This window comes from Cervus elaphus, chromosome 10 (assembly GCF_910594005.1).
Source record: "Cervus elaphus chromosome 10, mCerEla1.1, whole genome shotgun sequence".
In the NCBI taxonomy this organism is placed as follows: Eukaryota; Metazoa; Chordata; class Mammalia; order Artiodactyla; family Cervidae; genus Cervus; species Cervus elaphus.
The window spans coordinates 41,505,776-41,533,562 of record NC_057824.1 but is presented as its reverse complement, the minus strand read 5'-3'; the positions used below and the strand labels follow the sequence as shown (position 1 = coordinate 41,533,562).

Genomic DNA, 27,787 nt, shown 5'->3' with positions numbered 1-27,787 from the left:
CCATCTTTCAAGAGTGATGGGCTCACTCTCAGAATCAGTTCATTAAAAAAGATCACATACATATAATATGTGAAAATTAAGAGGATTTTTATTAAGTTTTATATGTTCTTGGAGAAAACCATTCACATGTAAAAGTTTGACATTTGATATGAGATTTATTCACACTTTAACATAAATTCTTTGATCTGGGGGTCAGACATAATTTTTCATTTCAACAGGACTTTCACATGATTACAGTCACAAAATTGGCACTATTAAAAAACGAAATCAGAGCTAGACAAAGTATGCAGTTTTATGTCAATTTAAATCTCAACATGCACACCCCCCTCCCCCCATTCATGATCTTGGAAGAATCTGCTGTGAGCTTACTAAAATGCAGGTCACAGATGACTGTTTACAAAATAAAACCTCTTTTCCTAGTGCTACTTGTTTTGTTGTAGAAAAATATTACAAATAAAAATTAGTGCTATTCAAGGTGTTCATTTCAAAGTCACATATGATACACAAGTTCAAGCCATCTTTTCCTCGTGTATAAAGACATCACAATACATAAAGTGGAGACTGAATTACTGATCAACCACTTCCCCCTCAGTAATGACACAGTTTACTATGCTGACATTAAAAATGAGAGTGAAGTAAAACATTTCCAGGTATTGAGTACACTTATAATTTGTTCCTAGTCTGAAACTCAGAAAAAAATGCTACAGAAACATGATGAAATTTATATTTCTTCCTGATACAAGAAATCTGTCTAGAAAATCTGTAATTATAAAACAGATTTGCTCTTTATAAAGAAATGGCTAACTTTTTTTTCCCATGGTTAGATTCTTACTTGGAGATGACTCCAATTTTCAATTGGGCTCTCTTTTCCTGGGGGGGTGGGGAGAGGTGGCTTGGTGTTAATATTACACGGTATATTCGACAAACCTAGGGATATTTCAGAGGGCTACAGCGCACTTGTACAATCAGCCAAACTGTAACAGTTTCCTGTCTTGTGATTATGTAAATTTTAAAGAAAAGAGGTCTTTTACAAGCTATATACAGCAGTTTACATTTCAGTGTTTCTCTCTCACTTGAAACGCAGTTCAAGTTGATTGATGACAAGCACATGTCACATAAACTTCTGTAGGCACATCTCCATTCTGTTGCTTCACTGGAGGGGCGAGGTCTTCTGTGGGATCATGATTCTGGATTCCATTTCCTGAATAAGTGGGACTGAAAACAAGGGCCATAATCACTGGGGCTCACTGTTTTCTAAACAGATGGCAATAAATACACACTAACAAGTAGGCTGCGAGGATATTCATTCAGAAGACATGCTGCCTGAAATCAGAGTAGTGGAATACTTAGGACTGGTCTCGGGCAGAAATAGACAAGCTAATGACAGATCAGCTGACATCCTATAATGTGTCATTAAAATATTCTGTCAGGAGATGTATTTCATGTGTTGGAAATCAGGAAAGTCTATATTGTGAGTAAAATGGTGCTTTCTTAAAAGGTTCTTTGAACTGAATTAAAATGTATATAGAATCAAATAATCTGTATATCCTATATATAGCAACAATACACTGTACCTGTAACACCATCAGTGCTGAGGAAACATGTCTTTGGGACCTGATGAAAGTGTAAGAATAAGCAGCAAAGCCACATACAGTTAGAGGATTTATGATATATGAACTAACAGACAAGATAATAGTTATTTTCCAGAACAAATTACTCTTTGGTCTTCCTGGTAGGGTACAGGCTTAAGTGTACCTGACGTGCATCATGGGTGTACTTATTACCTGCATTGGTAATAATGTCACTGGGTGGCATTCAGTCTGGCTGTTTTATTCTAAAAATCAAGCAACTAGGATTTCATAGTGTATGTATTATATATACACATGAGTATACACAGATGTGTAGGCTTACATGTATGAACACAGGCATACACACGTACATAGGGAAAGTTTAAATATCAAAGTAATTTTCAAAATTACTTTTTAATTGCTGTATTAAATTGTAATGCTTTAGGGAATAAACAGTTTTGATGAGAAAGCTTAGGAAAAATTTATTGGTATGATAAATTTCAGAGAATACAGAAATGTACCAAAAAAATGTAATGACATAAAATTTACAACACAAAGATCTGAAAACTGTACTAGACAACATGTATACTTGAAAGAATGAATATTCTCTATTGAAAAAGTCATGTAACTATCAAAGAAAAATATGACTATCTCTCTATTCCCTCAACCTTACAATTCACCATCTGACAGCAACACATTATTTTTTTTCAAATACACCATGAGCTTCAGGGTGAAAGAACATTAAAACAATGAGATGAGAAGAATGAAATGCTTTATGCCTATTAAGATATTACCTGTATAATATACTAGTTCTTCCCAGCCATGTTTATGCCATGCTGCATTCCGTATATCTTCCCTGGTCTGAAGATCCTTGTAAGCTTAAAAACAGCCACACAGAAGAATTAACCAAACATAATGCCCTACATTCCACTCGTACAGTGGGGGAATGACTCCAGGACCCGCCATGAACACCACAACCTGCAGGTGCTCAAGTCCCACTGCTGGCCCTGTGTATCCATGGCTCTGCACCCTCGGATTCAACCAGCTGTGGGTTGCATAGGCCTGTGCGTATCAACTGAAAAAGATCCATGCGGTCGAAACCTGTGTTGTTCAAGGGTCAACTGGATGTCCAGTAAGTGCTGATTCAGCTGCTCATCTTGTTTTCTCAAACAGCCTACATATCTTCCTCGACCTGTGATGGGGTTACGTCCCAATAAACCCATCATAAGCTGAAAATATTGCAAATTGAAAATGCATTCAATACATCGAATCCACTAGAACATCCCAGCTGAGTCCCCCTTACCTTGTGTGTGTTATGTGTTAGTTGTTCAATCGTGTCCGACTCTTTGTGACCCCATGGACTGTAGCCCGCCAGGCTTCTTTGTCCATGGGATTCTCCAGGCAAGAATACTGGAGTGATTGCCATTCCCTTTTCCAGAGGATGTTCCTGACCCAGGGATCAAACCCTGGTCTCTTGTATTGCCGGCAGATTCTTTCCATTTGAACTACAGGGAAGTCCTTCCCTACCTTAAACGTGCTCAGAACACTCATGTTACCCTACAGCTGGGCAAAATCATCTGATGCCAAGTATATTTCATATCAAGTGTTTAGTACCTCACGTAACTGAATACTGCACAAGAAGTGAAAACCACAGTAGTTGTGAGTGTACCGGCTCTTCACCCTTGTGACTGCGCAGCTGACCGCTGCCACCGCCCAGCATCATAAGAGAGTGTGCCAAAAGCCTGGGGGAAAGCACAATTCACACTTCAAAGTTTCTACTGAGCATGGATAACTTCTGCACTGTCATAAAGTTGAACAATTTTAAGTTGAACCATCGTAAGTCAGGGACCATCTATATTCCATGAACTTAGTACTAAGCTGGGCTAACTGTGAGCTGGTTATTCTGAGTAGAATTGTCAGGCCATGTGGGAGAGGCAAAACAATCTGCTCTCAAGGCTTACAGTCTAGTAGATTCAAGATGTGCCTTTACCAACCACGTGAACTTCCTCATTAATTTGTTAAATCCATAACCAGAAACTGTCAGGCCACAGATAAGCAATAGGAGATTCAATTTTACTCAGTATTTATAAGGCCCTGCAATGATCTGGGAGACTGTGTTCACAACAGTGGAGAACAAGGCGACTCCACAGGGCGAACACAGCTGACCAGGGAAAGCTCCATGGAAGGTACGATGTGACCAAGTGGGGCTTCCAGGTTGAAACCGACATTTCATTGTCCACACGCAGGAACTGGAGAGAAAAGCCCTCCAGTGGAGGGAAGGGCTGAGGGTCAGGGTCCTAGGGGTACAATCCAGATACCTCACTGGGTGCTTTGGTTTCTGCTTCCTAATCAGGCAAGATCCTTCCAACCACTGAGTCAGGAGGGCTCCCCACTCAGTTCTAGTCCTGTTTTGGGTCTTCCTTCTCCCTGTGAGAAGACCTAACCTTGCAGGCCGAGTAATTTCACCAAAAGTTCCCCACTAGTAAGGGAGTGTAAATTGATTACATAACATTTTGAAGACACTGAAGAACAGAAGGAAAAGGAAATCCTCTACCTCTCACGACCCGGGTGAAAATGGCTAAGATCCAGGTGACAAGCGGCAGTCTTCTTCACGGGGTCAGGTGCACCCCGCGTGCACTGTGTGGGGACTCCCCCTTGGAGGGAACACAGGTGGGAGGGGCCTGTGTTCTTTAAAAATTTTTCTTAATTAAAACAAATTTGGGGGGATAAACTATACATAACAAAATTTACTATTTTCTTTAAAAAAAAAAAATTTTTTTTGCCACAGCATGCGGCACGCAGGATATTAGTTCCCTGATCAGGGATCAAACACATTCCCTTTGCAGTGGAAGTGCAGAGTCTTAATCACTGGACCACCAGGGAAGTCCCTATTGTAACTATTTTTAAATGTATAATTCAGAGGCAATAAGTACATTACCTTGTGTCACTACCATTATCATCCAGGTCCAAAACTTTTTTATCAGCCCCAATTAAAACTTTATCCATTATAAACCATCTCTTCCCATTTCCCCTCTCCCCTCAACCCCTGGTACCTCCATTCTACGTTCAGTCTCTATGAATCTGCACAAACATTTTGTTCATCTGTTAATGGACTTTTGGGTTTGGGGAGGCTTTTAAAGATGGGAGGCACTGAGACTGTTCACATACTGAGGGAAGGAGCCCACGGATGGGGTGATGGAGCAGTTGTGGCCGCAGCAAGGCCTCGAGGGAGGAGGGGTGCTGGTGGTGGGGGTGGAAGGCCGGCATCACGTGCGAGGGTAACAGGAAGGGGAGCTCCGCCAGGGGAAGACCTGCTTTGAAGCCAGACCGGCTGACGTCTGAGGCTGGCCCAGCTCCTGCACAGCTGCGGCTGGGGTGATTTCTTTACCACGTCTGAGTCATGGTATCTCATTTCTGGTGTGTGGCTGTCAGGGCTAAAGGGAATGGTGCAAAAATAACCAACACACAGAGGTGCCTGGTAAGTGTTGGTTCTCTTTCTCTAAAACAGATGGATAAGTGAGGGTAAGTTGTGGCCAACTGAGAATGCATCTCTGCACATCTCAATACTTTTTCCTATGAGGTAGGAAGTGGGCAGTGGACTTTTGGGACACTGGCTGGAGACACAAAGGAAGGTGGAGATGGGCGCTGCCTGAGAGTAGACACGAGTCTGACCTTGGCCCGGGCCAGAGTACGGGGTCCAGACACTCCGGTCCCCGTGCTCACTCGTAGGCCGCTCTCACAGGCCCCTCCAGGCTGGGGAAGGGGAGGGGTCTGTCTCTTCAGTTTAAATCCTCTGGACAGATCATACACTAAAAAATCACAATAAAAACGACCTCACCCCTGCCTCAAGCCTGTAAAGGTTAAGTTAGACTTCACTGGTCTGCTTGCAGACGTCACCTTGTCCCTGAGCCTCCAGCTGCCCCAGCAGACGCACGCCCCTGCAGCATTCGGCGGGACCAGAGAAGGCAAACCCACACCTCAGCAAATTAATACGGTTTAGGGTTTGGAAATGAGTCAGGCTTTTCATCTTTTTAACGTTAATAACCATTTACAAGTGTTCCCTGGTAACTCAGATGGTAAAGGATCCGCCTCCAATGCCAGAGACCTGGGTTTGATCCCTGGGTCGGGAAGGTGCCCTGGAGAAGGGAATGGCTACCCACTCCAGTATTTCTTGCCCAGAGAATTCCATGGATGGAGGAGCCTGGTGGACTCCAGTCCACGGGGTCGCAAAGAGTCAGACATGACTGAGTGACACATAACTATTTACAAATGTGCCCAGAATGAGCCAAGCTGCCGCTGTGACCTGCTTCCTGCTCAGCAAGAGAGACGGACACACACAGCCACGACCATGACCACGCATGTGGTAGCAGGCTCTGGGAGCTCGGGGACAGTGACATTCAGTGGGGGATGAGGAACATCCGAGTCAGGCCCAGAAAGGCACCAAAGAAGGTGTCAAACCAAAGGGCGTGGGGACGGGAAAGGTGTGCGAAGACGCCTCAGAGGACGACAGATCCAGACCCGAGGCAGTCAGTGGGCCCTCCTGGAGGACATCTTTCTGTGTGGAGGGTGGGACTGTCCCTGAGAGAGCCGGGGCGTGTTCAGAAAGGGAGGCTCGGACACCCTGCGAGAGGCCCGCAGCACCTCTCTCAGCCCTGCACTCACTCTCACCAGCTCACGAGCAGCTGAGCGTCTGGGGACCCTTCACTGTGGACCTCTTGTGCTGGGGGGCCTAACACCTACCCTCCATCTGCGGCATCTGGGTCAGCTGCAGTGTTCCAGGTTCCTGACCTGAGGTATGATTTACAGGCTAGGACAACTGATTCAGTAATGAATACTGAAATCCCAGGAACATAAAAATGAAAGGGAAAAAAACATACCCCAAAGATGGTGCACCATATAGAGCTGCCCAATCTGGGAGAAGAACCCTCCAACTGCTTCATTACCATCCTGTCTGAAGCGAATGGCACGAGCCCTACGAGAAAAAACACAACGTTCAGATACCGCATTAGGTATGTTAAAAAAGTGAGTTTCCGCCACTCTCAGTGCAAGTTGTTCAGAACAAAGAATACTTTAAAAATTATTGAATGTATTCAAAAGTTATTTTAATGTACATCAGATGTCAATCTACCTTTCTGTAGCAATATTAGTCATTTTTGTAAAACATGTAGAGTAATTCGTAACTATTAAAACAAAAACAGCATGAGCTACGTGGTTGCAGTCCTGATTTTTTAAAAAATGGAGATGTCTTTATTTTATTTTGCGTGGCATGTTGGATCTTGGTTCCCTGACCAGGGATCAAACCTGCACCCCGTGCCTTGGGAGCTCGGAGTCTTTAATCATGGACCACCAGGGAAAACCCTGATGCTAACTTCTTTAACCTTACATTAGGTGTTACATGATCACAATCATCACCCAAAATTACAAACCTGATTAGTAAATTATTAAAATTAGGCAAATTACTATAGTGTCCATTTTAACCCAAAGAGGGGAAAGCCCTCCATATTCATCCATAGTGATAAATGTTTAGGATTGTTCACTTCATTCGGAATTTTTCTCATCCACTTTCTCAGTAGGCAAAGAAAACATACTTGCCTTAGCCTGGAAATAATCAGAAGCATGTACTGAAGAGAAGATCACCATCTTAAATAGTTACCTATGTGCCAAAATATAAATTGCATGCTGAACTGGGCTTTGTAAATAATTTTTTAAAATAACTGAAGAATAAACTAAGTACTTCTCTGTAGATTCCACATTGGACATGTCTCAGTAACATGGAAAAATAGAAATGAGTGATTCTATCCTGTGGGCAACTAAATTACTACATTTCAGGGGACCACCCACCAATTCCTTAATAAAATGATGTCTATAATCAAAGTGTTAGGTAGTTAGAACAGGAAAAAGAAATCCAAAATGGCGGTGGCTGAAGGACAAAGAAAGGAAAAGCCCATGAAAATGAACAAAAGAAAATCCGAAGACTGGAGTGAGAACGTCAAGTCAAACAAACAGCCCTCTTGGCTAGCCCAATTTGCATAGGACAGGCTCAGGGGGGAAGAGACAAAATGTATAAAAGGAGGATGCCAAGACAGACTGGGACCTCTGCTTTGGGGTGGGCAGATACCTATTCTAATGAACACCCCCCAAATTAAGTTTCTGGGGATAAGTTTTCTCAGGATAGCTCTGAAGAGCCAACACAGCTTGTCAGGAATTATACTCCAAATAGATAGGAGACAGATCGCCTGATCCCTGAGCAAGGAGGGACTTGAGCCATTATGAATGAGGCGTGTTGTTTCTGGGTAAATACCTCCAGCTAAGTTGAAGAAAGTTTCACAGTTCTCAAGAAAAATATTCAGATCCTATAGGATCTCAAAGAACGAGCTGGAGAGTTCTCAGGGTGGCTACAATCGCCCTCTGGGGGATCCTTCTCCTGGCGAGGGGGAATTTGGTTGGCTAATGCCCCTACTAATCCGTTATCACCACACTGATGCTGCTTTTGATTGCTCCATGTATTATCAATTGTCTAACCCATTTTGTCTCTGCCCAGGTCAACAAGCTACAACATGCAGTGTCAGTTCAACAAAGATATATAAAACTACACCCGACCACAGAAAATATCACTCACCCTTAGATGGACGCGGCTATAAGGACTCTGAGGCTTAGATTACCAAGAGGGGGAGACCCAATGCCCCTCACCATCCCAGCTCAGCAGGAAGTAGCCAGAGAAACCTCGATGCCCCTATTCCCAAAGAATTGGGCCTCCTATCTCTTGAGGGGGGAATGTTAGGTAGTTAGAATAGGGAAAAGGAGTACAAGACAGTGGTGGCTAAAAGACAAAGAAAGGAAAAGCCCACAAAAACAGAACAAAAGAAAACCTGCAGACTTCTGGCGAAAGAGAACTTCAGGTGAAACAAACACGCCCCCTTCTTAGCTAGCTCAATTTGCAAAGGGCAGGCTCAGCAGGGAGGAGACAAAAGGAGGTAAAAAACAGGAGGAAGCCAAGAGGAAGCCAGAGGAGGAAGGCCTCTCCTTTGGGGGTGGCCTGCCCTCACACCTTGAGGGTGTACTATCTTTTGTTTGCCAAATAAAACTGAGTTGTAACCAAGCTGTAATACTGGCCCACCGTTTCAAATCTTTTTTTTTTTTTTTTGTTTCAAATCTTTGCTGCGGCGAGACAGAACCGAGGAAATTACACACTCCCCCAACAATAGCATACAATCAAGTATGTATTTCTTAGTTTTCAAATGAAAGGGAACGCTATCTTGTATTAGTTAGCCTTGATGATCTAAGAAGAAAAGAGTTATTAGGAAGAAAGGTTCCAGAACTGTTTTTGGAGGTAAAAAGATCTTAGAAATTATCAAGCCCAAAGCAATAAATTTCATAACTGAAGAAAAGAGAACATATATAAACTGAAAATAAAAAGTCATAGCTCCACTGTTCCAAAGTGGCTGTGCCATTTTACATTCTCACCAGCAATGTATAAAGGCATCAATTCATTGACAACCTCATCAACACTTGTTATTCTTTTTAATTACAGCCATCCTGGGGGGTATGAACCGCTATCAATGTGGTTTACTTCACATCTCCACAGTGACTAAGGACATCGAGCAGCTTTTCACATGTTTATCAGGCATTCATAGAGCTCCTTTGAGGAAATGTCTATTTAAATGCTTTGCCTATTAACTTTTTTTTCAAATTTATTTTACAATTTTATTTTTTATTGTGGTAGAAGGCACCTGACATTAAATTTACGTCAACCATTTCCTACTGTACAGGCCAGTGGGGCCAAGTCTATTCACACATTGTTGTGCAACACCTCTCTCCAACATTTCACTTGTAAAACTAAAACCACCCACTAGGCACCAACTCCCTTCCGCCAACCCAGGCCCTGGCAGCCACCATTCTGTTTTCTGTTTCTTTGGTTTTGACTACTTTAGAAACTTTGTATTAGTACGTGTCATTTTGTAATGGGCTCACTTTGCTTAGCACAATGTTCTCAAGGGTAACTGCATGTGGCAGGATTTCCTTCTTTGTAAAGGCTGCATAAAATTCCACTATATGTGCATGCCACATTTGTATCCATTCATCTGTTGATGGAAATTTACCTTCCTTCCACCTCTTACCTCTGTGAATGCTGTGATGAACAGTGCTGTGCAAATCTCTCTGAGATGCTGCTTTGAATTCTTTTGAAGTAGGATTGTTGCATCAGATGTAATGCTATTTTTAATGTTTTTAAGAAGTGCTGTATGAAAAAACATTTTCCATAATGGCTGCCCCATTTTATATTCCTACCTACATTATGCAAGGGTCCCAACTTCTCTGTATCTTTGCCAACACTTGATATTTTCTGTTCTTTTGATAATGGCCCTTCTAAAGGGTATGAGATGGTTGGCATATATTTGTGGTTTTGAATTGCATTTCTCTTGTGATCAGTGATGCTGACCATCTTTTCATCTCCTTTTTGGCTATTTGTATATCTTGGGAGAACTGCTTTTACAAGTCTTTTGCCAATTTTTAAATTCGGTCATCTTCTCATTATTGAGTTGTATGATTTCCTTACATACTTGGGATATAAGTCCTTTATCAGATATGTGATTTGCAAAATTTTCTCTCAGTCTGTGACCTCTCTTTTAATTTTTAAAACTGTATCCTTTGAATCACACAAAAGTTTTTAATTTTGGTGAATTATAATTTATCAGATTTTTTCTTTTGTAGATTGTGATTTTGGTGTTTAAGAACTCTTTGCCTAACTCTATGTTACAAAGATTTTCCCTTATGTTTTCTTCTGAAAATGTTACATTTTAGCTCTTACACCTAGGTCTCAATTCATTTTCAGTTAATTTTTATATATAATATGAGGTAGGGATCTAAATTCATCTTTCTGCAAGGCTATCCAACGTCTCAGAACCCTTTGATGAAAGACTATCTGTCCCCATTGAATTGCCTTCGTACATTTGTCAAAAACCAATTGTTCACATATGTGAAAATTTGTTTCTTATCTTTCAACTCTATTCCATTGACCTAAATGCTGTCTGTAGGTCAGTACCACACTGTCTTGATTACTCTAGCTTTGTAGTCAGGTTTGAAGTTGAGCAGTGAGTCCCCCAATTTTGTTCCTCTTTTTCAAGGCTGTTTTAGCTATTTTGGGGTCCTTTGCATTTTTAGAGTCTGCTGAGATTTTGACTGGGATTCTGTTGAATCTGTAGATCTACAAGATAGAAAAACTGGTATTTTGCTAATTAAACAATGAAGAAAAAATGGAAGCAGTTATATCATTGTGGTGTCCTGTTTATGTGACAAAAGCAACATTTCAGAAAAGATAATATCCAAGAAGAATATGAAATAACCTCATGTACCACTGGGGTTTTGTTTTTATAAAAAGTCCTTATCTCTTGGGAGATATATGCTCACTCAAATACCCAGAGATGCAATGTTATGTTGTTTGGGATTTACTTTCAAACTCTGGCTGGGGCATTTAGACTTAAGCAAGACTGGCCATGTGTTGATAATTACTGAAGTTAAGCAATGGGAGGAAGGAAGGGGGTCTGGTGGTATTATTCTCTCTAGTTTTGTACTTGTTTGAAAAATCTCATAATACAAATATGTCAAACAAAACAACAGTCTAATATAAAATTGTGGCATGGACCCCAGATTTTATTTCTAGAATTAACACTATGGTGTAAAAGACTCTAAGACTTACAAATCTAAGACTTACAAACTCATCATTTGGTAATATACTCACCAGTAATTGCCCCATTCAATCATAGTTCCTGGCTGAAAAGAGATTTGGATTTGGTTTGTTAGTTCTATGAAGAAATATGGAAACAGCAGCATGAAAAATATCAGATAACAAGACTAACTAAGAAATTAGTTTTAATAATGTGAGATCTAACAAGTAAAAAAATGTAACAAAGCAACATTATGCACTCTGTTCATACCTATCCTACGGTGGGAGTAATAATTCTATGGCTTCATCTAAGGAGACAACCTATACATAAGGTTAAGAGTTAAGGTCATCCAGTTATAGCTATGAAAATCACAGTTAGGCCAATCATGATTAAATTGTTGGTACCTATCACACTTTATTGAGAAATTTTAGTTTTTTATTTATTAATTTTTTTGCTGTGAAGCAGGTGGGATCTTGCTTCCCCGACCAGGCATTGAACCCATGCCCTGTGTAGTGGAAACACAGAGTCCTAACCAGGGAAGTCCCTACTGTGAAATTTTAAAATAATTCAATTTAATTAAACCTAACAAAGACATTCCTTGATTTTCTCCCCCCCCCCAAGTATAATACTGAATGTTAGACCACTGAGATCTACTGATATGTTTTCAGTTTAACTATGCTGTTATCTGGACATTTTTTTCAGTCGTGTCCTAGCAGGGAAACATCTAGAAAGTTGTAGAAATATTATTCCCCTTTTCTCTTACAGTGCTGTATAATGTATTCGTAATCACACGCTTATTAGTTGCTCTAGTTCAATGACAATAGATGCTATATAATGTACCTGATGCTGCATTTTAGGTATTTTCTCTTATGTCTAAGGCTATAAAAAACAAATGTGCTTAGCAGAAGAGAAAGAATGAGAAAGAAGATTAAAAAAAAAAAGAAACAAGGGACTTCCCTGGTGGTCCAGTGGTTAAGACTCTGCTTCCAATGAAGAGGGGCATGGGTTCGATCCCTGGTCAGGGAACTAAGATCCCACATACTGCACAGCAAAAAAAAAAAAAAAAAAAAAAAAAGACCAAACAAACCAAAAAAGGAAATGAGGAGAAGAACTGGACAGGGGAGAAAATGAGCCAAGCACACATCACAGAACACATGCCCAGCGACTGCTCTCAACATCGGGGTGTGCGTCCTGCTGCACAAAAGAACGAGGGGACATGGTGAGCTCCTACTCCAGGACTTACTCGGAGCTGGTAGGATCTGAGTTCATATATGTTCGGTCCTGACCGTGGGATGGGTTCATTCCAGAAACTGAACTCCAACAGCAGCTGATTCTTTCTCGAGAGAAGCATGTTGCTTCTTGCCTTACGGAATTCCGAAAATTCCTTTGAGTGAACAAAGGTGCTCATGAGATTTGCTAATATTTATATACAATATAAACCTACCTGAGTAACATGTATGTTCCTCCTCTAGTAGAATACTATTATAAACAGGGTCCCTTGGCTTGAGACAGTCCCAGTTCACATCTTGTTGAGTCAGCAAAATGGCTATTAGCATTCCCTTTCACTTTCAAAAGTGTCCAGGTTTAGACAAACTTCACAGTCATCTTGATTATTTGAATGACAATGGAAACAAATTTAATTTCCTATGTTTTTAGGTCATCCTGACAGTGTTTGACAGCATTTTAAGGCAGATGACATGGATACCTCAAAACATCAGATAAACTAAAAGCCATTTATATAGGGACAGGGAATCGACACACATTTTCTTCTCTAATAATGTTAAGCTGGTAGAATTTTTCCATGAACACTTTTCTATTAGTGAAGGGAGGGAAGAACAGCAAAGTCAGCCCAAGGTGAAGAATACGGATTGGCAGTTCCTAAAGCAGGTATGTGTTAGGTAACTCAGGCTGACTGTGATGACTAGGTTAACTTACTGGCTTCAAAGGACCAGCTTATCAGTTCCAAAGTACAACTGACTTTTACAATAAGAACTGTTATTCTAATAGTATTACAACTGATGACTCTGTTCAAATACAACTGCAAGAAACCAAATAATAAAATCTTTACTACCGAAAACTAACAGTTTGCTTACAAAAACTGATGCTAGGAAAGAGTCATTTAATTCTGTACTAACATCTACTATATCAATAGTCTGAATAAGCAAACATTTTTCAAAATCATTACCTGATTTTCTTTGAGTTTACTCATCACCTCTGTGAGGGCTGGATAGCCTCCTTCATACCTCCAAAGGTGAACTGAAATATATTTTAAAAGATAACATACATTTAGACTTGTATGATACTCTGATCTTGAAAATATTCCAGATATGCTTAGTGTTAATACAGTACAAAACTGTAATGTGTGTTGGCCTGAGTTATACCGTAAAGTTTCTATCACAGATTCAAATGTGAAAAATGATCAAAAAGGAGTTTCTGCGGTGATTTACTGAGAAACTACTTCAACCATAACACTAGATCAAGACTTGGAAAGCTTTGATTATAAAAACAAGCACTAAGTTGAAAGTCATTTAAGTGATGACTTAAAGGCTTAAGGAGCAAGTGTTTATCCCAAAGACGGCTGCTTCCTACCAGCTTGATCCTGCTCTCCGTACCACGTGTTCCAGGTCCCCACCAAGGTACAAGGGTAATGCTTGTCTTCATGAATCTTTGGCAACACCTCTTGACTTCAAGAGAAGAAAGAGCAACACTAATTAAACAAGCAACAAAATTACATCAGGTGGATAACACACGGTCAATAATAGGAAAAGGTCATCTACTCTGTCTTCTGACAACTGACCTCAGGATATGTTTATGATGCAACAAACTACAGAATTACGTTTTTAGCTGAATTCTGTTATAAAACTCTAATGGCCCAGTTATCAAATGCTTAGGTTACTGATGACCCAGCTATCTAGAACAGTGGTAAGTAACTCAAGTAGATTGATAAAAATGATAAAGAAGAGCCAAAGGTCCCCGAATTCCACAACTATGAGACTATTATTCACCGTTTCAGGAGAAAAAAGCACTTAGGAATGGTGATATGTATAAAAGCTAAGTTCTGGTGGTTCCAAAGACAGGACGGATGAGAGTAATGGGAAAAGAACGTGCGAGAAGCGAGAAAGAGACGAAAGTAATGTTGAGGATGGGGGAGATGACAGAAGTGGCCTGAGAGGCAGAGGAAGCAGGGGCAGAGACGGGCGGGCTTTAAGGAAGAAGATGAAGCTGAAACACAACAGAGTCTGGAAGCACCTCCACCCCACCGATCCCAAAGGGCATCCACGGTGCAGCAGAATCCAAACGAAAGACACAACATGAAGTACAAATTGGTTTCTATCCAATTCAACCAGCTAAGGGGATGTGAAAGGATGTGAAAGGTATTGCAGAATCCCACACTGGAAACAGCGCCCGGGCTGTTGCTGTCCATCACACGTGGTCATGGCAGGGTGTTAGCGAGCAGAGGTGGCAGGGCCTCACCCCACGGAAACCCTCCCACAGTGCAGATTTTAATGGACAGGGAAAGACCAAGGGAAGAGGCATGGCTGAATCATACCAAGAGGAAAGCTAAAACCTGCACGCTTTTTTGAGTAGAAAAATTAAGACGAAAAAGTACAATACAGATCCAACAATGGGTGCAAAAAGATATCAAGGGTCAGAAATGGAACCTGTTCAGATTATTTGCTGACATCAGGTGATATTAAGCTAGTGATCATCACTCGATGTTGGGGCCCTAAGATGGGGTGGATGTGACTAGTTAATGGAGAAAAGCTCTGAATGGTCTTATGTCTAACTAACTGAAAACTCAAATGTCTTTCTGACCAAGTACAATGACCAAGCCATGTATTATTTTTTGAAGGGTAGCATTTACTTTTAAAATTAAGACCAGATATTAAATCTATTTGATGTGTGACCCATGAATGTTCAGAAGTAACATGGGATTGATGGAAATTGGGAAAGATGGATTATGTTAGGGAAACGGAAGTGGGTTTTCTTTTTGCCATAAGACATGAGCAGGAAGTAAAGAACCCAGCACTGGAGCAAGTGTGGCTGACGGAAGCCCGCACAGACGACCGACGTGAATCGGGGCTGTTAGGTAGGTAACCCCAGTACCCAGAACTGGATGGGCTGGGCAGAACCTCATTACTGGAGCCCCTAAAAACCAGGCAGGTGTTAAGTCTTTATGTACTGGAAACAGGTTGCTGCTGAAAGTTCCAGAGAAAAGGAAAACAAACAGGATGAAGGAGAAAACAGAACTCAAGCAGACCAATTTGACAAACTTTTGGGTAATGGATTGCAGTGGGCTGGGGGGAGGGGAGGTTTGAGGTACTGGTGCAGCTTCAAGCCCAGGAAGGCAGTCAGAAAGGGCTACTTGGAAATGGGCCTCAACCGGCCTGGAGAGGGAAACAAGCAAAGAGAAGCAAAATGCACGTCAAATGAAGATGCCCAGCCCTTAGTGACGGACTGGTCACAGAAAACTAAGGCAAGAGTCAAATAAAACCACAGTTGAGTGTCACACATGGGGAAGCGGGAGGAGCAGAGTGATTCTACATTTTGAGTTTGAAGTGAGAACAAGACTTTCAAATAGAAACATGAGTAGATGGGCAGGAATCTGAGACAGGAGATGAACTGATAAAAAAAATAGAACAGGAAAGATAATCCGGGGAAATATAAGCATACAGAAAATTTTCATCTTATGAAAAGAGGTTTAGAGAAAAACCATCTGCTTTGTTTTAGGTCATTTTTTAAATAAAGAGAACAGTGCCGAGGTGAGCAAGAAACTACCCTAATGTTACCTTTTGAGACCCACCTCCAAAAACAAAACAACAAAAGATTTTTTTGCTTCTGAAAGTTAGGCTGATTCTGGTAACAAAATCATTTGCTTTCTCATGAAAGCAGTAGATATGCACGGTTTTTAAAAAGCGCTTTTAAATCATGTTTGCAGACAACTGATCATTGAACTGCTATTTCTATTAACTTAAGAGCTGGTACACTTAATTCTCTTTGGCCTTAAAGTTTACAAATTCTGTAAGAGTATGTGGATTTCACATCACTCTAAGAATCTGCTGAATGGATTTGAACCCAGGCAGATGGAAGACTGAAAGAAATGGCAGCTCTACTGAAATCATACAGGGCTCTTACACTGCAGGGGTACTTAGGCGTAAAACTGGAAATAGGGGCAGTCCCAGGGACGTGCAATCTAACTCTTAATGTTCAGAGCTGTCCAGAGATGGAGCATATGAATGTATTTAAGAACAGTGTCAGGAAGGGCTCCAGAAAGGACTCAAGCACTGGATGAGTAGCTGGCCTGGACAGACTAGCAAGGTTCCTTCCAACCTGAAAGTCCAGTAACATTCCAAAGTCTGACAGTCTATGCAGACTTCGGTGAACCAGTGCTTAAAATCAGAATGCCCTTGGTAACCCCACACAGAGCTCAACTTAAGAGCCTCTCAATGTTCGGCTTTAAGAAGAGGCATGAAAGATCTCGTTCTGCTATCAAGGGTTAGTGCAACCAACAAATATTAAAATCATTACTTTTCCCCAAGTAAAGGATAGTCTGGTATACACACCAAATTTTGTTGTATGCTTCTAGGCATTCCGGTTTAACATTGTGAACTGAAACAAAAGAAAATTCAACGATAAACTTATGAACCAAGGGAAAAACGTTAACTATGAAGATAGCAAACCTAGGACTCACACTGTAATTTGTACAGACTGCTGGTTTCCTTTTTGGCTAGGAGGTTAGAGTGAGCATCTTTCCTTGGGTCAACTTTCCGGACAAACAAGGATTTTAACCAGCTGTCCTCTCGAGGTCTGTTATTGGAAGATGTCAATTTCCTACGGAATCACAAATGCAAAAATCTGAGTTTAATCAGAGGTACAAAGATGTCAGGGTCTTTGGGTGGCAGCGCGTGGCACACCGTTTTCATAAACTCATCAATCCGTCAGCAAACACGCCCTGGGCACACATTTGAAGCCCTGTTCTAGAACCTGAGATATCATGTGTCCACTTTCCGCGCCAACAGCGTGCACTCTGAACGCAGGAGCAAAGTGTGAGAAAAGGAACTTCGGCAATCCTCGGAGAATCCTCACGTGCATCTCCATGAGTCCCGCTGTGTTCTTCCCTCCTCCGAGGAAAATTTTCAACATAGGAAAAACATACATGGAAACTGAGAACAGTCAAATTCACAGAGAAAGAAAGTAGACCAGTAGGTTCCAGGGGCAGAGGAGAGAATGGGGAGATATTAATGGGTGAGGAAGATGACAAGGTTCTGCAAGTAGATAACAGTGACGATTATACAACAATGTGAATATACTTAATGTCACTGAACTGTACCCTTAAAAATGGCAAATGTTTTATGTATCTTACCACAATAAAAAATGTGAAAAGGAATATACAGAGAAAGTGACATGAATTCCTTCCTTAAAAAAATTATTTTACCCCTAGAGTCAATTTTAACTTACAAAAACCTAAGAATATAAACCTCATTAACATATAAATGACTTGCTAATTTTCATCTTATAACTGAACTTCTACTGTACACACTGTTGGAGTGATGATTAATCTGACTGAACTAACAAGCAACATTTTACCAGTGAAATTTGAGCTGAGTGTTTAACTCCCATATGCTTGCAAGTGGGATCACAAATTTGTGTGACTTCCCTAGAGGGCAGTGTGACATTTATCTACAGCAAAATGCAAACTGTGTAGGCCTTTTGGCCTAAGGGCTGCACTTGCAGTTATGTCCGAAGGGCAGCTATATTTAGACAAGTGCACACAGCTGAATGCAGGAGAGCATTCCTTACTGCCTTCCAGTTTGTTCCTGGTAAAGGCAATCTGGACTCCATTAATGGGGACTGGGCAGATCAAACAAGACAGATCCAAAATCAGGATAGAATGCAGTCATTAAAAAGAATGAGGTACACCTACACACACTGACATGTTGGTATCTGAGTTCTGTGGAGAAAGCAGGCCCAGAACAGTGCCATAAATACACACACAAAGTGAAATGCTAATAGTGAGGACATCCAGGCTATGTGACTGGGCTTGGGGTGTGAGGAGTGAGTTTTCCTTTTCACTGTCTAACCTTCTGCACTCTGAATTTTCCATATACATATATTATTTTTATACTTAACATTAGCTAAAATATCTAAAAGTGCATGTTTACAAACTCCTTTATAGGTAAGCTAGATAGGTATATATAACCTGAGAAAAGATTTTAAAAATTAAAGCCTGGTAGGGACTTCCCTTGTGGTCCAGTGGTTAAGACTCTGCTGCACGTCAAATGCAGGGGCTGCAGGTTCAGTCCCTGGTCAGGGAACTAAGACCCCACATGTTGCATGGTGTGGCAAAAAAAAAAAGAATGAATGAATTACAATTCACATATCACATAGAATTCTACTCTTCCACTGAGTGGAAGAGCCAGACACGTAAGTTCAAAACCAGACAAAATTAACCCAAGATGTTAGAAGTCAGGGTAGTGTTACCCTTGACAGAGCTCACTGAAAGAGACACAAGAAGGGCTTTGAGGGCTTGTAATGTCCTGTATCTTGACGTGGGTGCTGGTTACACAGTTGTGTTTATATTGGGGGAAATTCATCAAGTTATAAATCTAGAATTTGTGTACTTTCTTGACTGTATGCTATACTTCAGTAACAATTTTTAAGTTAAAAGGGCAAGTATTTTAAATAAAATAACGCATGTAAGATCTTAGTTCCCTCACCAGGAATTGAACCCACACCCCCTGTGCTAGAAGGGGAAGTCTCAACCACTGAGCCAGGGAAGTACCTCTCTTGTATATTTTTAAGTACACATTTAACACACTTAAAACATGTAGGACAGTACCTGATTAATGGTCAGAGATTTAAAAATTATTTTTAAAACTACTTTAAAAAACTAAAAAAAGTTATATATAAAAACTACTAGATCTTTGAAAGTTGCTCAGTTGTGTGACTCCTTGCAACCCATGTCCATGGAGTTCTCCAGGCCAGAATACTGGAGTGGGTAGCCTTTCCCTTCTCCAGAGGATCTTCCCAACCCAGGGATCGAACCCAGGTCTCCCGCATTGTGGGTGGATTCTTTATCAGCTGAACCACAAGGGAAGCCCAAGAATATTGGAGTGGGTAGCCTATCCCTTCTCCAGCAGATTTTCCCGACCTAGGAATTGAACCTGGGTCTCCCGCACTGCGATTCTTTACCAATTGAGATATCAGGGAAGCCCTTAAGTATTAGCCCTTTAGCAAAAATCAAAATCATATGGTATTTAACTGTTTTCAATTCATTCTTTAATTATATAAACTAATTCTGAAGATGGCAGTTCTCCAATGAATCATGGTAAAATTCATTTCAATAACAATAAAAACATTTTGTCAGTTTGTTTGAAGTATTTTCCTTTTTTTTTTTGGCCCTACGCAATGGCTTGTGGGATCTTAATTCCCCAACCAGGGACTGAATCCAGATCCTTTGCAGTGAAAGCGCTGAGTCCTAACCACTGTTCTATCAGGGAAGTCCCGTGTTTAAAGTATTTTAAACACACCACATTTTAGGATACTGGGTTAAATAATATCATGAAGCAAAATGGCAAGCATATAAAATTAGTGATATGCAAAGTAGAAAGTTTTAAGATTTGTGAGCAGGACTTTGTACAGTTCCTTGAGTTTTAATTTTAGATTTCACATTTACTAAACAGAAATTGTGTTTAAAAATATGTTTTGGTTAAATAAATTTTAAGACTTTAGGAATAACAATTATGAAAAACTAGGAAAGAGATACAATGGAAGTTTCTGAAAACATCGGTACTAAGGAACTTCATTAAGAAGTAACTCACCAAGGTAAGCACTACTCACAGTTCTTAATGAATCCTTCCAGAAGTACATAGACAAGCATATGCCACATGCACACATATCGCTATTTAACTCCTAGTGTATTTAATGCTTTGTAAAATAAGAGCATAATAAAGAATTATTGACAGGCTAAATCTGGAGGGGGGAAAAAATTCTGAAGTAATTCTTCCCTTCCTCTTTAGAATTTAAGGGGATTACAAGTTAATAAGCACGTACTTCCTGTCAAGCTCTGGACAATTTGTCTATGTCTTCTCATTTAATCCCCAGAACAATCTAGCAAGGTAGGTTACTATTGCATTTGAAGGACTGGACCCCAGAAGTTATTATTACTCAACCTGAGCTAAGAAGCGGCAAGACAAAAAATATGAACCCAGATCTAACTATAAAGTTCAAAATATTTTCACTGATAAGGGACACCTCACCCACACGAATCTCCCCAAGTAAGCATTTGTTCCAGATTTTTAACACCAAAGGGATTTACTTTAGGACAGGTAAGATGAAGTAAGGGTTATGACAACACTTTGTAAACTAAGATTAACGTAAGAAACAGTCAACATCACGGGACACACATAAGAACCCACATGCTGTTTACTTGTCAAAGTTGGGTAGCAATTGTCTTGACAAATGAAAGGCAGTGTGACTCGGCATTAGTGCCAAATGACTCTTGACCTCTGAAATCTTTCGAGTGGCAGGTGACTGAAGCTGCCCCGGGTGCCCAGTCCACCTCACTGAACCATGGCAATGGGCTGAAGGAGCCATGCCAACAGCCATTGGCACTGCAAGGCCTGGGCTGGGCTGGCTCTTTACTGAGAGCAACAAACACAGTGATCAGCTGTTTTTACACCATCATATACGCGTTGGGTGGTACTTTACGTGGGGTAGGGGGCAGCATATCCAACAAAACATCTTCTTTTATTAATTTACTATTATTATTTCTTTTGACTAAGCTGCAGGGCTTGTGGGATTTTTTTTACACCCCGGACCAGAGATTGGAACCTGGGCCCTTGGCAGTGAGAGATCAGAGTCCTAACCACTGGATTTCCAGGGAATTCCCCCAAACACTAGATTTTAAACCGAATAAGCATTGAGGGCCTGGCTCAGTGGATACAGAGATGAACAGATGCTGAGTCTGCCCAGTCTCAGGGGAAAAACCTATCAGTAAACAGACAGAGCGGTCATGGACACCGTGGACTCGCAGGCACTGCGGGAACTCGAGGGAGTGACCCGTCTTGGCCTTGGCCGGCAAGGAGCCGGAGGGACTTCAGGGCAGAGACTCCGGCTCCGTCTTGGAGGACAGGCAAGACAGGTGCACGACGCTGCTGATAATTCCAGTCATAGGAACAACGTGTCCAGGGGTATGGAGTCGTGAAGCCATGTGGCGTATTTCTGGAACAGCAAAGCGTTCAGGAAGGCAAGAGAACACGGTGGGAGGACATCGAGGGGGACAATGGGAGGGCAAGGCGGGGCGGCGACGGGGAGGGCTGGGCTCCCACGCACCAGCCTGGCAGCTGGACTCTATCCTATACGTGGGGCAATGCCAGCAAGTTTTCAGAAAAGATCTAGGAGTAAAAAGCAGCCTGGCAGTGGTGAGGCGGGTGGGCAGCAGGAAGAAAGGCATGGAGCATGGCTCCTGGTGGGGTACGTGCCCAGCAGGACCGGGCATTCAATACTCGCTGGACAGACCGAAGGATGATCCTGGGTTCAGATGATGACGAGGGATGAAGCGCAATGAATACATTCAAGAGATACTCCTGGGAATTCCCTGGCAGTCTGGTGGTTTGGACTCTGTTCACTGCTAAGGGCCTGGGTTCAATCCCCGTTCAGGAACTAAGATCCCACAAGCTGCATGGCATGGCAAAAAATTTAAAAAAACAAAAACAAAAACCCAACCAAACAAAAACCCAACAAAACAAAAGAAAAAACTCCTGAGGAGAAGAGGAGGAGACTAGGGTCCTGTTTAGGTGTGGAAGACAGTTCTGGGTTCAGTTGGAGCAAATCACAGAAGGGAAATACATTTAACGTGGAGACCATGGGATGAGGCAGCAGTGGTGCAAAGGGCTTTGGTCACCTCATCACCAGGCATTTACTGATGGCGCACTGCACGTGCCAGGCTGAGGAACAAACCCGGCCCCGACTTCACAGAGCTTGCTGTGCCGTGGAAGCAGGCAGACAGAAGTAATCACGGTGCAAAGCAGCAGAAAGGAGCCCCTCCGTGAAGACAGACGGAGGTGGTGGGTGTAGCAGCGGTGGCGGAAGGTCGGCCTCACGGAGACGTGGACCAACTCTCTGGGGAGACACTTGTTGAGCTCCGGACTTGGAAGACGGGGAGCAGTCTGTCAGGTTGCTGCCGGTGGGAGGAAGGACATTCTCGGAAGCAGAACTCTACCTGCTGCCAAAGCCAGGAGTGTGTGAATATGGCAGGGGTGAGGGGGAGAGGGGAGGCCGAAGGACTGGATCCAGAGAAGAGTTCTGCCTTAAAGCGGGAGCTATCGGACTCCCCTCCCCACCACCCAACGCGCCCCCCCCCCCCCGAATCCCAGTGAATCTGTCTTCACTGTGGCTGCTAGAGAGAGCTGTCCCCAACATTTCATTCTGAAAAACTTCAAACACAGAAATGAAAGAACAGTACAATAAAGACCTCTATGCCCTTCATCTAGATGGAAAAATGACGACTATTTTATCCTTCTGAGTCTTTATGTGTATTTTGTTTATTTTTACCAAACCATATGAAACCAGAGTGCAGACATTATACTACTCCATCCTTCAATGCTTCGGCACACAGCTCCTAAGATCAAGGACAAACTGAATCTCTAATAATATCACATCTAAGGAAAACAGTAATCCTATAATATCTAATACCTACTTCATATTAAAATATCCCCAATGGTTCCTAAAATGTTGTTTACACCTTTTCTTGGTGGAGGTGGGGTGGAAGGGAAGAGGAATGAGGACCTGGGCAAGGTTGACATGATAGAGATCTTTCTAGCAAGAGACGGTCCTGCCCAGAGTTCTCCAGCTGCCCCCTCACCAATGGCTTCACGTCCACACTCTTCACAAGAACCTAGCCAAGAGCTGCGCAGAGTTGAGCTAGGGGCGTGTTCCTGCAGAGGCAGAGTCAAGACATGCCGGAGGCAGAATTAACAGGTCTGGCACCTGACGAGATGGGCGGGAGCAGCGGGGGAAGGGCATGGGGAAGATCTTCTGGTTTCTGGCCTGGGGCACTCCGTGGAAGATGTTCCCTTAGTGGGGAAAGTGAGCCCAGAAGGGGCAAGCAGGATTAGCAGGAGGAAGATGAGTTAAGTTTCTGCGCCTGGTCATTTCCAGGGTCTGGGGGAAAGTTCAGTAAGCAGCTGAGCGGGGGACCTGGCACTGAGCAGCACTAAGATGTGTGTGGCAAACAGGCCTCCCAGGAACACTTCCGCCGTCCCCCTGAAACCACTCTTGCAAGGTCACCCACAACACCCCTGCTGGTAAGCGGTTTTCTTCTGTCATCTTAACCTTTTACCAGCATCTGGCACAGCTGACCCACTCTCTCTTTGCAATACCTCCTGCCCGGGCACTGACCCATAACAATGACCTCACAGCTGCCCCCTCTGGCTCTCTTGCTGCCTCTCCTTCCAGCGTCTGGCCTGTAAATGACCAGATGTCCCAGGGTCTGTTTCTCAGCTCTTTTCTATCCACACTCCTCAAGCAATTGCACCCATTCCTATAGTTTAAAAAAGCATTTTATTATGAAAAATGTCAATCAAAGAGTACACTGAAACCCATGGATCTATTAACGTTTTGGATTCCTATATGCTCACGACTCTCAAATATGGTTCAGACATCTCGCGGAGGAGTCAGACAGCTCCAGAAGGCCAACTGCCTACTGGGCCTTTTTGTCTGAATAGCTCACAGCCATCTCTAGCGTCACCAGGTTCAGAACTGCCCTGGACCCCCGCTCCCCTCCCTGTATCTGTCCTTCCTTCTCTGAATGACCAGCAGTCTCCCAGATGGCAAGTACCTGTGTGCCTTATTCACTGATGTCTCCCTGGCATGCAGTGGGCACGCTCACCGTGGGAACAGCTGGCTCTCGGTGAACGGCACCAGGATCTGCCCAGTTGACCATCATCCTGATGTGGTCCCCTTTTCAAAGTCTGACTGATCTTTTAAAAATATAGATCAGATGACGTCATACTTGAGTGTATACCTTTAAATGTTTCCCATGGCTCTCAGGATAAAAATCCAAGCTCTCAAAATGGCTTGTAAGGCCTGGAATTATCCATCCCTGAGCCTGGCCACCTGTTCCCTGTCTTCACTGCTGCTCCTAGATTTTTCTGGGGTTTCCCAGCCTGCTCTACTATTCCCATTTGGGGCCTTCATGGCCACTGATCCTTCAGGTCTCAGTCTAATGTCACCTTCTTAAAGAGGCCTTCCACGACTTTGGCTGGGAGGTTCCCTGAGTTTCCCCCAGGGCACCTACCTCATTCTCTACATCTACAAGGGTTTTCACCACGGCTTCCTGGGGAAAGCAACCTGCACTATTATGCTCAAGTCAACAGAGCCTCAATGACATTGTATACATTCAGTATTTGATAGAATCAATGAATTCACTGGGTCTGGACTGAGTCCTTTCCAATGGAGGAAAAAGTCCTGACGCTGGGAAAGACTAAAGGCAAAAAGAGAAGGGGCAGCAGAAGATGAGATGATTATATAGCATCACCGGCTCAATGGACGTGAATCTGAGCAAACCCCAGGAGATAGTGAAGGACGGGTGCGTGGTGTGCTGCGTCCATGGGCTTGCAAAGAGCTGGATGGGACTGAATGACAATACTGAGTCCTGAAGATCAGAACACCAACAGTTAAGGCAGACTAGAGCCCGGGAAAGAGTCAGAAGGTACTGGGGACCCTGGATAAAGACACAGACTGCAGTGTCAAGGGCACTGGTCCCACCAGGAAGTGGGGGTACCAGGTCCAGTTCTCCAGTTTACGAGCTTAAAGGGATCTTGGGCACTTTAGGTGAACACTGTCAGTGTCAGCTGTCTTTTTAGTCAAGAATAAAATATCAATTTCACGGGCTTTTATCACTTGTGTGAAAAAAGCAACAGGAGATACTAAATAACAGAATAAAGACAAAAGGAGGCCGACTTGGTGCTCAACTTGGAAACAATATCAAACTGTGAAACATAACTTGAACATGAGCCCCAGGAAGGGTACTGGGCCTGAAGCCCGACAAACTTGGGGTCAAATGCCTTTTCCAGCCACGTGTCTCAAGTTCTCTGAGGTTCCTTCTCCTCTCTAAAATGCAAATCCTATTACTTCTTAAGATTGTTACAGGATTACGTTAAGTAAACCATATCAGAATCAAGCTGGCCCGCATTAACAACAGGTAGCTAGCTCCTTCCCTCTTTCATTTTTAAGTGTCAAGTGTATTTTCTACGGGCTCATTGTTTAATCAACAAACAAAAACATAAACGTTCAAAGTACCTAACAGAAAGACGCCGAGTCAGCAAATTGACGTGCAACTTCGTAAGGGCTTTGCTTTTTCAATTTGGGAAGATGCGGAATGGCGATGTCAGGGATGGATTCAGAAAACGGAACACTGAATCCAATGAGGTTAGAAAAAAAAGTTTAAACATGAACCCCACGCCGACTCAGTGCTGATAACTGTCCATACTTTTCGGTCCGCTACCTACTTTTAAATACCCGTCTTCACTACCACTCCCTTGACCTGCACTGAGGGCTCACCCCGGACGATGCGTTATTTTATTTTCTTCCTCCCAACAACCCAGGACGTGAGGGTGTCTCTACTGCCATGTGCGATGCTGACACTGAGGCTTCGCGCGGGCGAGCAGCGGTCTCGGGCGGTCCGGCCGGAGCCCCGCGGGCCAAGTTCAAGGCCTGCAGCCTCAGCCACGCGCCCGCCGCTCGGCCACCGCTCCGGGTCGCGCCGGGTCAAGGTCCCCCAGGCCGGGCCGGCTCGGCGCGCGGACGTGGCTTCGGCGCCGAGCGTCGTTCTCGCCATGACCTTGAGCCCGGCCGGCCGGACAGGCGCTCGGACCCCGCCGAGGCTCCAGCTCGCCCCGCTGCGCCGACCGCGGCCCCGGTCCCGCCGCCCCGCAGCCCGGGCGGCCCGGCCCCGTGGGGAACGCGGCCGGGGCGGAGACCCGCGCCGGGGACCCCGCGCCCTCCGCCCCGCAGCGGCCCCTCCCCGGCCGCTCCCGGAAAGGGCGGCGCTGCTCACCGGAGCCCGGGCAGGAGGCTGCCGGGGCTGGCCCGCCGCAGGAAGCCGCTGGCTGAGGCCGCTCCGCCGGCGCGCAGCACTCGCGCCGCCATCTTGCTCCGGCGCCTCGGCTCCCACCGCCCGGGCCGCCGCTGACGCCGCCGCCACCGCCTCCGCCGCCACGGCCGCCACGACCCCTCCCCCGGCCGGGCCCGCCGAGGCGGGGGCGGGGCAGGGCGGGGCGGGGCGCGCGACCGCTGCCGTGCGGGGGCGCGGCCGCCAGGGGGCGCTGTGCGGCCACGGTGGGTCCCAGCGCCGAGGTCCCGCGTCTGCGAGAAAGGAGCGGGAAACCGGAGGAACAGATTTTGACTTTAAGCGCCAGCGAAAGGAGTTTGGTGCGCAGCACAGGTTGCGCCAAAGGAACAAGGGCCAGGCTTGTACGTACGTGGAGAGATCCACAAGGAGAGAGTAACACGATTCCTGGAGGAATCCAGGGCCTGGGGGGCGAAGCTGGGAGGCGGGCTTCTCCCCGGATAACTTGTTTTGGACTTCGCACCATGTAAATATATTGACTTTCAAAAATAAAATACGCTTTATTTTTATTTATTTATTCTATTTAAATTATTTATTTTACTTTACAACATTGTATTGGTTTTGCCATGCATTGACTTGAATCCGCCATGGGTGTACATGTGTTCCCCATCCTGAACCCCCCTCCCAACTTCCTCCCCATCCCATCCCTCTGGGTCATCCCAGCGCATCAGCCCCGAGCATCCTGTATCATGCATCGAACCTGGACAGGCGATTCGTTTCACATATAATTTACATGTTTCAATGCCCTTAGCCAGGACATGGAAGCAACCTAGATGCCCATCAGGAGACGAATGGATAAGAAAGCTGTGGTACATATACACAATGGAATATTACCTAGCCATTAAAAAGAATACATTTGAATCAGTTCTAATGAGGTGGATGAAACTGGAGCCTATTATACAGAGTGAAGTAAGCCAGAAAGAAAAACACCAATAGAGTATACTAACGCATATATATGGAATTTAGAAAGATGGTAACGATAACCCTGTATTCGAGCTAGCAGGAGGGACACAGATGTATTGAACAGTCTTTTGGACTCTGTGGGAGAGGGCGAGGGCTGGATGATATGGGAGAATGGCATTGAAACATGTAAAATACACTTTAATAGAAACATCCTGGGTGGAAGCATAATGAGGTTCTCTCATGGTCTCAGAACTCCGATGTTCCTGTTGATCTCAGCACCGGTGGCCCCATCCTCGCGCGCAAGCAGTCCCAGTCAAGTGAGGCAGGGTGTGAAATGATGGAGTGTCAAGTGTCGAGATGGACAGAAGGGAACTGGGACGGGAAAGCATGTAACCTGCTCTGGTGCCTGGGGAGGGGAACATAGACCCTGGTGTGCTGGCAGGATAGCTCAGTCCCAAGGGAAGGAGGTGACCTGTGCAAGGAGGTAGGACAACTCCACCTGGCCAAGGACACAACTTAAA

General features: G+C 43.8%; 1 protein-coding gene across 2 annotated transcripts; it reads right to left on the bottom strand.

Moving 5' to 3' along the window:
* Positions 1-66: 66 nt before the first annotated feature.
* Positions 67-26,489, bottom strand: NIPSNAP2 (nipsnap homolog 2). Of its 2 annotated transcripts, XM_043914863.1 has the most exons (10): positions 26,292-26,486; positions 16,923-17,062; positions 16,795-16,840; positions 13,820-13,914; positions 13,416-13,486; positions 12,474-12,614; positions 11,305-11,336; positions 6,446-6,540; positions 2,363-2,446; positions 67-1,215 (listed from the first exon to the last, which is right to left on the bottom strand). In XM_043914863.1, exons 1-10 carry the CDS (start codon positions 26,381-26,383, stop codon positions 1,151-1,153), a joined length of 861 nt encoding a protein of 286 aa, XP_043770798.1. In that variant the 5' UTR covers positions 26,384-26,486; the 3' UTR covers positions 67-1,150. The 2 variants fall into 2 exon arrangements, with proteins under 2 accessions (XP_043770798.1, XP_043770799.1); XM_043914864.1 differs by lacking the exons at positions 13,416-13,486; positions 16,795-16,840 and having other exon boundaries at positions 26,292-26,489.
* Positions 26,490-27,787: the final 1,298 nt, after the last annotated feature.

What these genes read in the sequence shown, in the direction of transcription:
- NIPSNAP2 (XM_043914863.1), bottom strand. Translation starts at nt 26,383, where the DNA reads ATGGCGGCGCGAGTGCTGCGCGCCGGCGGAGCGGCCTCAGCCAGCGGC. An exon ending in GTAAACTCAAAGAAAATCAG is followed by an intron (nt 12,615 to 13,415) that starts GTAATGATTTTG and finishes GTTCACTCAAAG; the next exon opens with GAATTTTCGGAATTCCGTAA. An exon ending in AGAACTAGTATATTATACAG is followed by an intron (nt 1,216 to 2,362) that starts GTAATATCTTAA and finishes CCTTGTTTTCAG; the next exon opens with TCCCACTTATTCAGGAAATG.